Source organism: Aricia agestis, chromosome 14, assembly GCF_905147365.1.
Source record: "Aricia agestis chromosome 14, ilAriAges1.1, whole genome shotgun sequence".
NCBI lineage: Eukaryota > Metazoa > Arthropoda > Insecta > Lepidoptera > Lycaenidae > Aricia > Aricia agestis.
The window spans coordinates 13,187,554-13,203,755 of record NC_056419.1 but is presented as its reverse complement, the minus strand read 5'-3'; the positions used below and the strand labels follow the sequence as shown (position 1 = coordinate 13,203,755).

General features: G+C 38.0%; 1 protein-coding gene across 1 annotated transcript; it reads left to right on the top strand.

The window, feature by feature from the left end:
- Window positions 1–14,590: 14,590 nt before the first annotated feature.
- Window positions 14,591–15,601, top strand: LOC121733948. The gene is made up of 2 exons (XM_042124350.1): window positions 14,591–14,653; window positions 15,228–15,601. The coding sequence occupies exons 1-2, from the start codon at window positions 14,605–14,607 to the stop codon at window positions 15,599–15,601; spliced, it is 423 nt and encodes a 140-aa protein (XP_041980284.1). The 5' UTR covers window positions 14,591–14,604.
- Window positions 15,602–16,202: the final 601 nt, after the last annotated feature.

Below are 16,202 nucleotides of genomic sequence, written 5' to 3'. Positions count from 1 at the left end.
AAAATAAACGAATTTTTGCCATTTGTTTGCAATAAAATATTTTTATAACTAAAAATTATTAATTTTTTATTCTTTATAAACACCTAGCTTATAAAAAACCAGAACCTGGGTACGCCCATGGCTGGCTGTAAAAATTTTAGCCAAGTTTCAGATTCTACTCGTCTCACGTTATAGGCCTTTCTACAGGGTGTAACAAAACAAAGCGATAATACTTCAGGGTGGGTATATGTTCCTCATACAGAGTTTACTGTAAAAGTAGCAGCGCTGAGTAACATGCAAAACAATGAGGATGTAAGCAACATCTTCATAGTTTTTCATGTTTTTTACGTTGTGTACGTTGCAAAAAAATATATATTATATAATTTTTATTTATAAACTTGTGATCAACTTTATACGACCACCTTTATAATTATCAACGTAACGTTTTGAAAAAAGTTCGTACCTAGTGCCTTTGCGATGCGCTCGGCTCATCTTGGCTCATCTTACGTGCCCCTAAACTGCATAATAATATGTTGTGAAATACAATTGATTTATTATTGTGTGTTGTAAAATATTATTTAAACACGTTAGCTTCAAAGGCAACGATTTTTTAATGCGATTAAAACTCGAACTTACTTACTATTTGAACGTTTCATTTTAAGATATGCGCTACTGAACCAGACGTGAAGCTCAAAACTAAGTAACAAGAACGGCAATATCTATTTCCTTAAATTGCTTTAAAAATCTTAGGTCCTGTTTCACCAATTTCTAATATAGTGCCGAATAGGTTATTCACAACTTTTTTGACAGATTCTCCATACTTGATATGTCAAATTAATTGGTGGATAGCCTATTCGTCACTTATTAGGAAGTGGTGAAACAGACCCTAAATATTGTTTGTTTGACATCCTTTATTGTGGAGAAAATAGAAACGAAATATTTACGTGCCTTTATAATATAATCAAAATTGTTTTTCTTGTCGAGTGTTGCGAAATGTTTTAAGTGTCGCTTTTTCTCGAGAATACCAATTAGATATTATAAGCAAAACAACAAAGGCTTAACGCTTCTAAGAAACACAAAATTAATTATCAAAAAATCTGTACCTACCGTGAATAATTATTATAGTTGTATTTTTTAAACGCTGGCTATCTGCGACGCTGTAAACAACCACATTTAAATATCCTTTTAAGCCATAAAGGACTATGGCCAAAAAAACCCATAGTCGATTAAAATAATTTATGTACAGCAAAGTAGAGCATAAATAGTAGATTGAAAATATGCAATTCATTTTTTTCTAAACCATAACCGAAACCGATAATTTGAAAAATAAATCTGAGATAAGTACACAGTATGGTATCTACTTCGAATCAACTAGTTATTTCCTTTGTTTTTGTGATCTTTCTCGTAAAAGCGATGTTGATAGACAATAATGTATAATTAAATAGAAAAAAAATTGGCCAAGTGCGAGTCGGACTCGCGCACGGAGGGTTCCGTACCGTTATAGAGCGAAAATAGGGAAAAATTGTTTTTTGTATGGGAGCCCCCCTTAATTATTTATTTTATTTTAATTTTGCGATTAAATATTAAAGTACACACATAATTGAGGATTTCGTAAAAAAAAACAATGTGTCTACATAATATAGCCATTATAGATTAGGAGCCAAAAAGGGCAAAAAATCACGTTTGTTGTATGGAAGCCTCCCTTGAATCTTAATTTTATTTAGTTTTTAGTATATGTTGTTACAGCGGCATCAGATATACACAATCTGTGAAGATTTCAGAAGTCTAGCTATAGCGGTTCTTGAGTAAGAGCCTGGAGACAGACAGACGGACAGACATCGAAGTCTCAGTAATAGTGTCCCGTACCCTTTGGGTACGGAACCCTAAAAAAGTATGTCAAATATAATAATATATTTTAAGCATAAACTAAATCACAAGTGGCTCCACTCTACATCCTCTGCCGGTTGTATCACGGGGAGTGCTCTAAGAAATTGTTCGGAATCATACCACCTGCAACTTTTCACCATCGCTCCACGCAAAAAATATACCATCCTCATCACTTTGATGAGTGGCAGTCTTCCACCGTGCGTTTTTTGCGTAACTTTCTGCTGCGCACTGTAAAACTCTGAAATAAACTGTCACTATATTTTCAATACGACCTGCAAACCTTCAAAGGCTGGCAACGTACTTGCAGCTCTTCTAATGTTGCGAGTGTCCATGGGCAACAGTATAGTTGCTTTCCATCAGGTGACCCGTTTGCTCGTTTGCCCCTTTTTTATAAAAAAAACTATCATATAACTGATATCGTGTACTTAAAAATCCTAAAAAAACAGTACATATTGTATACAGATTATTTTCTATACCAAACTAACATTCTATACTGTCATATATTATAAACGTGACAAATATTTAAACATTAAATTCATAAATACATAATTGCAACACTGTACATCTGTATTAAAATGTTTTTACTACGTACTAATCGCCACACTATCGTTTGTAGCATCGCGTCGTCCTGAATATCATATAGATTCCTATAAGAAAAGTCAATTAGTTACGATCGTTTTTAAAGTACTCGGAGATTGTTTAATCCAAAAAGGACATTGTATTTGGGATACAGTATAAGTCGTCTACTATGCCACATATAAATGGTTTCAATCGATTACGGGTTTTTGGTCCATACATTTTTGGGCATTCACCTTTCAACTATCTAATCTATATTACAACTAGCTAAAAGCTGAGATTTGTGAGGGTTCGCGTCTTCACACCTTGACTGACTGATGATGACACATCTACATATAAAAACCTGACTGACTAATGCAGATAACACGTCTACATATAAATAAAAATGACTATGTTAAAGCACAAATCAATAGGCATAACAGTTTTTCCGTAAAGAGTACCACAAAATGTTCAGGTTGTGGGATATACTAGGGCTCGCTTGACTTAAAATACGACCACTTCATTCTTGACTTGAAGGCCGTGGGTTCAATTATGACTGGTTACATTAAAACCGGCCATTTTCAACGGGTCATAGTAAAATTATTCCCAAGCTCTACATAACAAAAAGATCTCGGTCCACGAGTCCTCAATTTAAGTAAGCAATAAAAAACTTAGCAACACTACTTAAGCTTCGCAATTTGCAAACTACAAGTAAAAATGGTAAATAGTCTTTGCAACAAAATTATTCAAAACAAAGTTGTGCAAACTTCAAACTCGTATACATCATATCGTTAGGGTTGTCAGACGTTTGAATTAATATAAATTCGAGTTGGCAACTTCAAACTATCATCATCAGTTTCCAAAGGAAACTTTTAGTTTACTTGTAGTAATAGTTTCTAACACAGCTATAAAATATGTGTTCTTATTACTAAAAAATAAAGCTTAATTACTATTGAAAAGCCTGTTTGTTTTTCTACACATATTTTAATTTTAATAGAGATCGCCCAATGGTCGAAATTCGATCTCAAATAAAATTTTAAATTATGATTTAAAAATTTCAAAGCTTTTCTATTGATATTCTATTGTCAAAATATTGACTGTATTATTTTTTATACATAACTCCTGCAACAGTCTCAGTTAATAAAGTCAAATTTTAATGATGACAGACTGGCCGTCTAGTAATTGTCTAACAGTATTATTTTAAGATTCAATAAAAAAAACTAAATCTATTTTCAATTTGACTTCAACCATAAATAAAAGACTTACTAACATAATATTAAAAAATCTTCACCAAAATCGTTACTCGTGCAGATTTAAACAGAAAGAAAAAAAAAAGTGGCAACCCTAAAGCGACTGCACTAAAGACGCATTAAAATTTTAATTGAAACCGCCTTTCATTGCACACCCCTAATGACGTCATTACCGGACGTCATTACGAACGCGGTTGTAATACGGATTACAATTACAATAATGGCTTAAAGTAAAGTTAAAGTAGTAAAGTGAATAGTCAAATGGAATGTTCGTTACCCATTTTCGTGCTGGCCTGATGGATGTATCATGATCATCATTGTGTCGTTATGAAGGCTATCTAGTGCCTTATAGTGACTCTATGCTTATAGCTAACATATTATATACAAGATGAAGCCCGCAAATCCGTTGCTCCAAAACTCGTTCGGGGACCGTATATTTTTCCAGGACAGAAAGTATCCTACGTCCTTTTTCGGGACTCAAAGTAGCTCCATACCATATTTCAGCAAAATCGGTTCACCGGTTTGGGCGTGAAGAAGTAACAGACAGACACACTTTCACATTTATAATATTACTAGATTATATAGCTACATGCTATGGTTGTCCTACACAAACTTGGGAACATTTTTCCAACGTTGAGATCGAACCCACAACCTCCAAGTCAAGAGCCACACTTTATACCGACGGAGGTGTCATGTTAGAGCTATACCTAATCGGGATGCAAAAATGCGTCGCCGCAAAGCGGTTTTTTTCTTAAATTCTAAGAACATTTTAGAAAATACCCTGAAAAAATGTTCAATTATCTGAGGATATCACTAAAATCATTGACTGATTGGGTGACGGAGCATACAAAGACGTGCAAACAACTGGCAACGTCGCCAGTCGCTGCATGCGGAGCGGTCGACTCTGGCTACTTGGCAACGTCGCCAGTCGGTCGCCAATTGAGTTACCCGTCATACATCTCAATAGAACTAGTTGGCGACGTCACTGGCCACGTCGCCATGGCGTTCCGGTGAGGTATGGCCCATATCATCAACGAGTAATGTTAGATCAATGGCCGAATTTTAACCTATTCGGTGATTCTGGCAGGAAACTAGCATGCATGCATATTTGGCAATAGATCATTGATAAGTGACACTTGCAATATTTCACGGCTTAATAATTTGTAAGCATAAATTATGTACCGTAGTCTGCAACGCACCTGCGTATCTTAGTGTGTATCTCATTACGGTCCATGTGATTCTAATTGATATCTCACTATAATAATATTATCTACTAGATGGTACAGAATTTCGATGTTAGTTGCGTTTGAGCCGTTCCAATCCCTAAAAAGACATCCTGGTTTTACAGGCTTTTCCAAGAAAGAAAGAATTTCCATATGCCAAAGTTCATCAAAATCCGTTCTGCAGTTTAAGTGTTAAAACACAAATAATTAATGAACAACAAACAGAAATAAAAATAAAGATTAGAATACGTTTAGAATAAAATATATATACTTATATTTTTATCAATAAGACGTTTCTAATGTCTCCTGTCCTCACATCAAACCCTAGAATCCCCTAAATCCAACCCTCGTACCTAAGCTTAGACCTAGATCAGCAATGTCGATCAAATCGTTAGTCCTCATCAATCACGCTAGTCGCTATTGTTTCGGGAGCAATATTCAAACTTGTACGGGGACAAAATTGATGTTTGGTATTTGGTGTACACAGGGACAGGAATTCGGGATGATAACATCGTTTCTTCTACTTGACACCACCAAAACATCACCACCATGGCACCGGTGGTGTCATTTGGAATCTCTAGTCCATATGACACCACATTGACAATAATGTTAACTCTCAATATAATATTATTGTGACAATAATGTCTGGAATATAGAGGTAGAGGCAGACCACCAGCCACATGGTGGACCAGTATGACCAAAGCACTAGCTGTGAATAAATTGCCTAAATCGACAACCCAAGACAGAATTTCTTGGCGCAAATGTACTAGGAGAGCCGACCCTACGTAAAGTGGGAATGAGCTTAGAAGAAGAAGAGACAATAATGTCTGGACTATAAAGTCCAGACTTAAAATTATTTTGTTTGTTTCATTAAGTTAATTCTTACTTTGGAGTGTTGTTTTGATCGCGGTAGCGAACGGTCGCGCACCGCTCAGCAACACACGTAGCAAATATTAATAAAAGTAATTAATATTTCGCGAGTCGCGCGGCTCACAGCCGCTGCACCGACACCATGGCGCTCGTATCCAACGAGCTGCTGGCTTTCGTACAACACGTCGTCAACACCATGGACGAAGATGGCATCGTGCAGCTGTGCAGGTCCACCTACACCAACGAGGAGATCTGCAAGGGCAGGCTCGTGCTGTACGAAGCGCTCGGGAAGACGGCGCAGATGACATCCCGGAGGAGAGAAGGAAGCGAACAAAGCTTGCAGGACATCATCTCCCTGCTCAAGCAGACTAATTCTGATAATGACCTGATAATGATGACTCGATAAATATGCGTCGCGGAGCTCAGCGCGACTCGCCGTTTTGCACGTCAGCGAAATCGAGTGGGTCAGCAACAGCCACCGCCGTCAGCTCGCCGTCCGCGTCACCGCATGACGTCGACACGAAATTGAGGCCATCGACTCAAGCGAAAAATTATGCAAGCGTCGCTGCTTACCCCGCGCCACCCCCGCGTCCAAAGGCGAGTAATGCAAAGGAGGGCCGCAAGGCTGAACATCTTAGACTCGACAGGGACGAGAGCAGGAGGTGCGATGAGGAGGGCTTCGTTCTGGTGGAGAGGAGGAAGAAGAGGAAGCCCACCGTCCGCAACCACCGCGGCACCGCACCTTATGTGCCCGAGCTGCGCCTGCGGAGCGAGGTGCCCGCGACATCGCTCTACGTGTCGCGCCTGCACTGGTCCATGACGGTCGAAGACGTCGTAAACTACATCCGCGAGAAGACCACCTACACCTTGAGGGTGGAGCGTCTGCACTCTCGCCACAAAGTGAATTTCAGTTCCTTTGTGGTGAGAGTGCCGACTCAAGTTTTATCCATCTTCGAGGTGGAGGAGTTCTGGCCCGCCGGTGTAGTTTACCGGAGGTTCCGGGGGAGGCTCCCGAACGAAGCGCGCATCACGTCGCCGAAAGAGACTTTACGTGATAAAGTGTAGTGTGATTGTGTGTGTGAATGTGTAAATAATATATATTAGGATAAAATTGTTCGGCGTGCATCCGTTGTCTGATTGCCATAACACAAGTTTTTACTTAGCATGGGATTAGACGACGTGATGTACGCTACCTAGCTTTTATACTATTGTATATTATTGTATGTTTAATAATAAAGAATTTGAATTAACTTACTTTCTCAACTCCTTGCGTTCGACAAATCAAACTAAAAAGCAACAACGTATAATCGCAGCGTCGTAACGCACTATATTCGCCCGTGTATTCCTCAGCCTCATGTGTGAAGTTCAGCTCCAAGCGACGATATTGTTCCCGCTGCGCGCCACAAGGACGGTCTCCATAAAACATATAACTTCCGCGTACCACGTATTATGATAGTTACTGAAAGCTCCTAATGACGGCGAGGGAATGCAAATCACGCTGTCTTGAGTTAAAAAGCAGGGGCTTGAAATTGTTGAAGAAGATATTATAGGCTGTTAATAGTAAAGGTATATTATAAATATAATATACCTTTAAGTTGTTGCCCGCAATTTCTAGTACACAATATGTATATATTCACAATATCTAAATCGATACACAAGCTTAAGCAGATAAAGAGGCACCCAGACATAATAATGACGTACGTATATTTAATCTAACTAATATTAATTATTATTAGATACAGGAAATACATAATGTATAATGTTCCACTAGAAAATTGACCCAATTTGTTCCAAAAGGTCAGGTTATATTAAATTGTCTTTTAGAGCTGAAATATTGTTACATGAAAAACTAGGAGCAGAGTAAAAGGATACATTTATAAAATATCACGTTACTACTTAGAACACCACGTGAGGAGAAGACGAAATTATGAAAAGGCAAAATTCAATTCGGCAAAGCCTTTGTCAAATGAAAGACACATTTTGCAAATATCGGATTACAAGAAGTTCCAGCAAGTTCCAATCTGGTCCCTTCAGACCAGAAGTGGGAGTCAATGAATGGAGGTTCAGTTAGCATACAGAGTAGTGTTGGCGCAGAGACAGAGTATTGTTTAAATGTTGAGAGCAGGGTATCTGCAGTTGTCTTTCACAATGTAATGGTAGTTTCTGGTCATCTTACTTTTGAAAAAGAAAATTACACAATAATACCTTAAATTAGTGAATGTTTTTTTCCCGCGGTTCTTCTGCGTACAAGAGGTAGTAAATAGATAGATAAAAAAACATACATAAGTATAAAATATTCAGAGCCTAAAATAATGCTCCACCTAATTTGATTAAAATCCGTTTGGTAGTTTTGTCGCAAAGAAGTAACCAACATAGTACATACACTCATAAAGTTTCGCCTTTGTAATATCAGCAAGATGTGATGTTATTATGTTTTGTATGACCACCATATTATATAATAATCTTTTTTTGACAAGCATGGTTTCAAATTCCAAATTTCCAATGTTATTGTTTAAATTACAGTCGATGAAGCTAAAGAAATAAAAATTATAATTTCACATTTTTTTTTAATACTCTTCCCCTAATTTTAATCTAGATCCGCGGTAGCGTGTCAATTAAAATGAGGGGAAGAAGTCTTACTCTAAAAATCCCTCTAGTGTCTCTTGCAGTATCTTTGTGTTCATCACTCTGTGTAGTGTAGTGACGCCATTGTATTCCACGCGCAGTTTCGGATAAGGGGCTTGGAAATTGTTTTACGTGACACGTTATAACGAGAGCTCTGCCGTGCGCCGAATTACAAGATTTGGAGCTTTGAGAGCGCGTCATTTAATATGTAAATGTCTGTGTCGAGCTAATCTATGCTCTTTGTTTCTTTTGGTTATCAAATGCCGCTTAATGATTTTTTTTTTTTCTGAAATCGATTTTTTTTTTGATTAAAGATAAAGTAAAGTAGCGTAATATCTAAGAAAATCGAAAAATGTCGGATCTACTGGCCGCCATTGCACTGGGACCACACCGTTCAAAACATTATTATGCAATTTATAAAACAAAAAATATAATATATATTATTGTTATTACACATATAATTATGTTTATGTTATATTCTATCTGTTCTGTATAATATTAATTAAGAAAAGTCCATGGCATGATGGACTACAATTAAGTAATAATATTATTTCAATTATCCTTGGTGCGAAAAACCTATATATACAAAGATAGCAAAAAAAGGATATGGGCGAATAGCCCATAGACGGCCCCAAATTACGTAATAAAAAAAAGATTGTAAAGTAATATTTTTACAGTAGATACAATTTACCAGTAGCAAGACAGATTATCAATTTATTTAGTGTATATTGTATGGCAATGTTAAAATAATTTGGTTGTTTTAAAATAGCGTTTAAAACGAAACCGTAGAGCAAAGGTCGAGTTTACTATGTAAAATTATATTACTACTAGATGTCCCGCGCGGCTTCGCTCGCGTAAATTAGGAATTTTACAGAAACCGTACATTTTCCCATAAAAATATTTCCCCCGTTTTTCCCACATTTTCCTGAGTTTCTTCGGTCGTATTAGTCTTAGCATGATAATATAATATTAGCCTATAGCCTTACTCGATAAATTATCTATCTAACACTGAGATAAGTTTTTAAATCGGACCTGTAGTTCCTGAGATTGACGCGTTCAAGCAAACATACTCTTCAGGTTTATAATATTAGGTAGGTATAGATTTTTTTTAAATATCGCTTGACAAACTCGAGTCTCGATCTAAAAGACTTTGAAATGGTACAATATGGTAGTGATGATGATGATGATGATGAATGTAATTTGCATAGTAGCATATGCTTTCTGTTCTTAAAACAACGCCGAAACTCCCAAACTTGTATCTATAAAGAATCAGGAGTTCTCTCAGCACCTTCCGAACCACGGTATACCAGGTATATCTCGGTGCAAAATCTTACTTGTTGGTAGCATATGCTTAGAATACTTTTAACGAATGACGAAACCGAAGTCACCACATGTTTCCCTATAAAATTTGAGGAGTTCCCTCGATTACTTATAGATCCTTCATCAGATCACCTTTTTTGTGAATATAATACCAAATTAGGATGATACCCTATACACCAAAAGAAAAATTTTGAAAATCGGTTAACAAACGGCGGAGTAATCGTTGAATATAAGAAAACGAACATAACACCTCCCCCATTTTGAAAGTCGGTGAAAATTGTAGCCTATGTGTTATTCTGATGTATAAGCTATATTATTGTAAAGTTTCATTAAAATCCGTTCAGTAGTTTTTGCGTGAAAGAGTAACAAACATCCATACATCCACACATCCATACATCCACACATTCATACATCCATACATCCAAACAAACTTTCGCCTTTATAATATTAGTAGGAAAATTTTAACCATATTATTATTTTAAAGCCTATCTGTCTGTCTCTGTAATACCTCTTCACGTTGAAATTTTAATTTGCTGAAATAAAAAAAAATATCCACAGCCGAAACTATAACCTCCTCCTTTTTGGAAGTCGGTTAAACTTAAAAGCTAAATCGATTTTGATGCAATATGACGCAGATAGCGGAGTAGCGGAAAAGGAAAATTAAAAGTTTGTACCACGAAAACTTGTACGAATACTGCGTTAGACAGATTTTGGAACGAAATATGTTTAGTATCTAATAAGTAATACGTTTAAGAGCAAAGGCTAAGCTACAAACAATACACGCGCCAAATTCCAAAATGGCGGCATTTAAGCACGTGACACGCTCAAAGTGAAATAACTTTGTTAATTAATATCGCAGCTATTTTTATTGAAATATTAAAACTTCCTCGTAATCCTTCGGAGTAATCAGGATAATGTGTTTTATTAAAAACAAAATATTTTCAATTATGTTTTAGCGATACGCGATGTTTATGGAAAAAAACCGTTTAAAACGGAAAAAATGAATTTCAATTTAGAAGTTACAGGGTATTTCTAATATTTTAACACCTCTATCGTGGGTATCGCAGACACAATAGATTTTCAATTGTTTTGCGGCAGCGGATTGTTTTCTATCAAACAGCAAAATACTATTCTCATAGTAATAATATCGAATCCATGAATGATGGAGTTCTAATCACGCGTTTGACATCAGCTCATCAGATAGGTAATAATAATAATAATCCCACACCGGTTTAGGTGACGGTGGCCGGTTTCATTTAAACTAGGCCAGTTACGAAGGAGAAGGAAGGAGTACGAAGGAGAAGGAACGAAGGAGGAGGTGCCTACCAGTGGTAGGCACCTTAGTTACGACGTTCGGAAAGAATTTTGTAAAAAAATTACTCTGAATAAAAATTATTTTGATTTGATTTTGATTTTGATTTAGAAGTTTTATAGTGCCCAAGTGTGTGCGCAATACACAAGAGCACTCTCTATTCCTTTTTCTCTCATAACCCAGTGGGACGGAAGAACGACACGACTGGCGAGAGATCAGGCGCAGGACCGACTTTTTACATGCCCATCCGACGCACGGATCATCTTACTTGTCAGACAATCAGGTGATCAGCCTGCATTGTCCTAAGACCTAACCAAACATGGAAATAACAACAAATCTCATCAGAATAGGGAATATGACGCAAAGTTCGTATTATAATAATATTATGGGCAAGCACCCTGGGTCATTGCTTTGCCGTTATACACTCTATAGTATTATAATGTTGCGCTCTGTATTATATTATATCACATAGGTGTTTATTCTGACGTAGATAATAATATATAAAATTATCCATAAGTTTTGATATAAATCGGTTTAGCGATTTAAGTGTGAAGGTGGCGGACCAACGTAATTTGGTTGATTAGCCGACTGATTACAATTATTATTAACATTAAGTTGACATAACCTGACCAAATAACATAGGTCCGCCAACAGCAATGAATGCTCTGATGATACAAGCGTATGATTTGTAACGCGAGCATCGCTAAAACAAATTCCAATTTGGAGGTTACAAGCCGGACATGCAGTCAATTTGTCCGCGTAATAACATAAAGAGTACACACGGTCCGACGATCAGGGATCCGATTCTAATGACTCGAATGTAGATTCGATTGCAGGTGCACTCGAATGTGAGACGAGATGGTTACAGAATATCAACATCGTGAATTCGGGATGCATCAACATTGCTAAATGCGCCATCCATTCTAATATTATAAATGTGAAAGTGTGTCCGTCTGTTACCTCTTCACGCCTAAACCGCTGAACTAATTTTGATGAAAGATATGTAGATACTTTGAGTCCCGGGAAAGGAGATGGGATACTTTTTATTCCGGAAAAAGGTACGGTTCTCGCGCGATTAAGAAGTTTTGGCAACAGGGTTGCGGGCTTCATCTAGTTCGGAATAGAGATCCCAAGACCGTGAGCAGCAAGTATTCAAGTTCTCCGAGACGAGGCGATCACGTTAGGATTCCGATTAGTCTGCGTCAGCCCCGGATCTAGGGACTGACGCAGACTAATAACGCAGAAATAGATCTGCGCAGACTCTGCGTTGCTGTACGGTGTTAACAAAATATAATACAGAACGTCTCCAGGTGATACCGATTTTTTTAACTGTTTGGCCCACCACTGTATCTCCTGTGACGTCGCCAGGATCAACATTGGTATCAAACTACGAAAACTCTTGCGGTGATACGGTTGCGACCTCTTTACGAGTAGATGCCTTTAGACAGCCTACGCTCCAAGCTTCTTTCGAATTATGAGAATCAGCCCCCGGTGATTACCGCTCGTTCGACCACGAACGCAATCGAATTAAGGGCCATATAGCTGGATTTACAGAATATATTCCTTTAATTCGACCGACCACTTAAATCGATCTTTTAAACACTCATTTAAATACGCTGTAACTGTTTTGTGGGTTGAATTTTTAAAATGATTTTCTTTTTTTCCAAAGGTGGCTTGCGGTAGGCGTTTCCGAGTAATTACGATTATTTTGATAGCATTATTATAAGGCATTCTAGGACAAACTTTATACGTTACCAATGCTGCTCCGTGGCCTAATGGGTAGACCTTTGGTTCGCACTCGCAGAGGATGCAGGTTCGATCCCGGGTGGAGGCGTGCAGTACCATTGAGACATTTTCTGATCTCAAGTATACAACACGCTCGTACGGTAAAGGAAGATATCGTGAGGAAACCCGCACATGGTTGGTCCCAGACTAGGCTGACTATGTAGCGAGAATGACGTGTGCGCTTGGGCAACCACGGATATTTAAAATCTTGTCCCAGGCACTACAGTATTCGAAGAGTGGTTACTTCGCTCTGAAAATACTGTATAAATCGTCCACATTGATGATGATTGTTGGTACACCCGTTCAACCAAATGGCTGGTCAACTCTCTAAAATGGACGTAAAATGGTCATACGTCTGCTTTTGAGGAAGAAAAGGAAGCTGGATGTTTGTAATAATAAGTTGCGTTAGTATGTCTTATAAGCGGCCGTTCTGTGAATTCATACCATTAGTGCCATTAGTGTGTAGCAAGTGGTGGTTTTTATTTAAAACTTTTTCCATGGCTCCCTATCAGAACATTAAGGGAGATCGCAGACGACAGACTTTTTGTGCGATCGAGTCTGCGGCGCCCATACAGTCAGCATGGCGCGGCCATGCAGACTCGATCGCACAAAAAGTATGTCGTCTGCGATCTCCCTAATAGTTTGCAATGCTAGTACTACTAAAATATAGTATACGAGATGACGCTTACAACTCCGATGGGTCAAGATTATTTTATCGCGCGGGAACCCATATCTTTTTTCGGGATAAAAATTTTCTATGCCATTTTTTTTTTAGTTAAAAGTGATATATGATATAAATGACTGAAAAGGAGATCCTTTAGACTAATTCCCCTTATATATATTTGTAGATAGTAAATTAATCATACTATGCGGTCAGTGGTCACTGGTCTTGGCTTATCTGTAAGGCAGGTAATCACGTACTCGCGATAACATCTATTAACCAGCTTTATCTATGTAATATTTAGTGATAACTTTTGATTTAGTGTTAGGGAAGTACTTTTTGCGATAGGTATTGATTCTGTAAAATTTTAGATAATTGGTCATGCTAGTTGTTATCTACTTACTTTTCTTGATTTTTAATATACTTGCTTAAATGCTTTTTTTTTTCTTTTTTTTATGAAATAAGGGGGCAAACGAGCAAACGGGTCACCTGATGGAAAGCAACTTCCGTCGCCCATGGACACTCGTAGCATCAGAAGAGCTGCAAGTGCGTTGCCGGCCTTTTAAGAGGGAATAGGGTAATACGGGAGGGTAGGGAAGGGAAGGGAAGGGAATAGTTGAGGGTAGGGAAGGGAATAGGGTAGAGGTTAGGGGATTGGGCCTCCGGTAAACTCACTCACTCGGCGAAACACAGCGCAAGCGCTGTTTCACGCCGGTTTTCTGTGAGAACGTGGTATTTATCCGGTCAAGCCGGCCCATTCGTGCCGAAGCATAGCTCTCCCACGTTGACTGCTTATTTAATTTTTATGTTCCAGATTTCTAGATACTTTCTTCTTTATATAGTTATAACTTATATTATATTCTACTGACGTTAGTTTTGGCAAAACATAAAATAATTCCAGAGGTATTTCAATTTCCAATATATATTTTATGGATCGAACAAGAAACTATACTACATTGTTTAAAAAGGTGTTGTCAAGTGAAACTGGAAATATACGATAAAAATCAATCTGATTATTTGTTATCAGAAAACAATTATCCGAAATCAGGGAGATTATTCAAAGATAGAACAGTATAAATAGCATTAAATCATAATATTACTGTCTTTAGTTAGTTCAGTGTAGTAACATTAATCATAATGTTTGGTAGAGTGACATTTTTGTTCTTGGCGCTTTTTGCCTTCCAAGGTAAGTTTCTTTGTTTGGATAAATTCGTTAATAGGAGGATTGTTGTTTATAATACCTAACTGCCGTACTCAGAGTGGAACATTCACTACTAAAATGTAATTATTAATTCAAAATTGTGACATAAGCCCCATACATTATCTGTCAAACTCTCCATTAAATTGAAGGTTAATCATAATTAAATGTCTCTGAGTACGACGGTTAGTGTTAAAGATTGTATACTGTACTCGGCGAAACATGGTGGTAGCGGTGATTGACTCTCTGTCAAAACTTGTCATTTTCTATATAAACCGCGATTTTCAATGAAGTGCCAGATGTTGTCAATCACGGTTGTTGCTACCATCTATTCCAGGTCTCTGCTTGACCGAAATTTAACTTTTCGAACCATGCTTGACAGTTGACCCAAGGTACAATTCCATGCATCGCGACCACAGATCGCGACAGTCGTATGTGAGAGGGGCACGTCATTTTAAATTGGACGAGCTCTAACATGATACTAATTCAAGCACTAATTTTAACAGTCGTTGGTGAAATTGGGCCTTAATTTTCATCCCTCACTTCCTACCATCTGTTCCAGGTCTCTGCGTAACTGAAGTCTGGCTGGATGAACGCAACGTTGATTACATCCAGAGCGACCTTCTCGGCGTCAGCTTCAGCATCGCCAAATGGTGGTTCGATACTTTAGAGGAATGCCACATCATCGTCCCTGACGGTTCCAGATACGAAGCCTACCCCAACAGCAACCTTCCCTCTCACATTTTCTTCATGGAAGCCGTCCAGCCGTTCACGAGCTGCAGCGTGGGCATGCGAGGTGTTGGAGTGGAACACAGTGGTACCTACGAGCTGCTCTCCCTGGTCCGCCATTCCGCCGACAACAGCCAGACCCTGACTCGTCAGAAGAATAACTTGACGATCAGGACTGTGGACCTCTTCCCCACAAGCGATAGTTAAACAAATCAGAGAGGCTAAATATTTCATTAAATAACAGTTTTGTTCAATTTTGTGGTTTGTTTTAGCGTTTATTTTGAGAAACAAAATAACGTGCCTACCTACGATCGGAAAATCTGATTTATTTCAATGTGACCGTTGGTATTATGGTGGTCACTGGTCAAAACACAACTTACATTCACTTAACATAAACCTACTACTCGACATTACTCGATATTACTCGTAATTTAAATTTTATTTTATATATTTTTATACAATTATACTAAACTATATGACGTCCGCAACTCCATTGCGCAAAAATTCATTTATCGCGCGAGAACCGTACATTTTTCCGGGATAAAAACTATCCTATGTTATTTCCCGGGACTCAAAGTATCTCCCTGCCAAATTTCAGAAAAATCGGTTGAGCCGTTTTTTTTTTATGAAATAAGGGGGCAAACGAGCAAACGGGTCACTTGATGGAAAGCAACTTCCGTCGCCCATGGACACTCGCAGCATCAGAAGAGCTGCAAGTGCGTTGCCGACCTTTTAAGAGGTAATAGGGGAGGGTAGGGAAGGGAAGGGAAGGGAATATTTTTGTGTGCAAACTTAACAAAACAGTCTT

Bases quoted from the DNA above. Each gene is read 5' to 3' on its own strand.
- LOC121733948 (XM_042124350.1), top strand. From the start codon at position 14,605: ATGTTTGGTAGAGTGACATTTTTGTTCTTGGCGCTTTTTGCCTTCCAA. The intron at 14,654-15,227 runs GTAAGTTTCTTT...CATCTGTTCCAG, and splicing joins GGCGCTTTTTGCCTTCCAAG to GTCTCTGCGTAACTGAAGTC.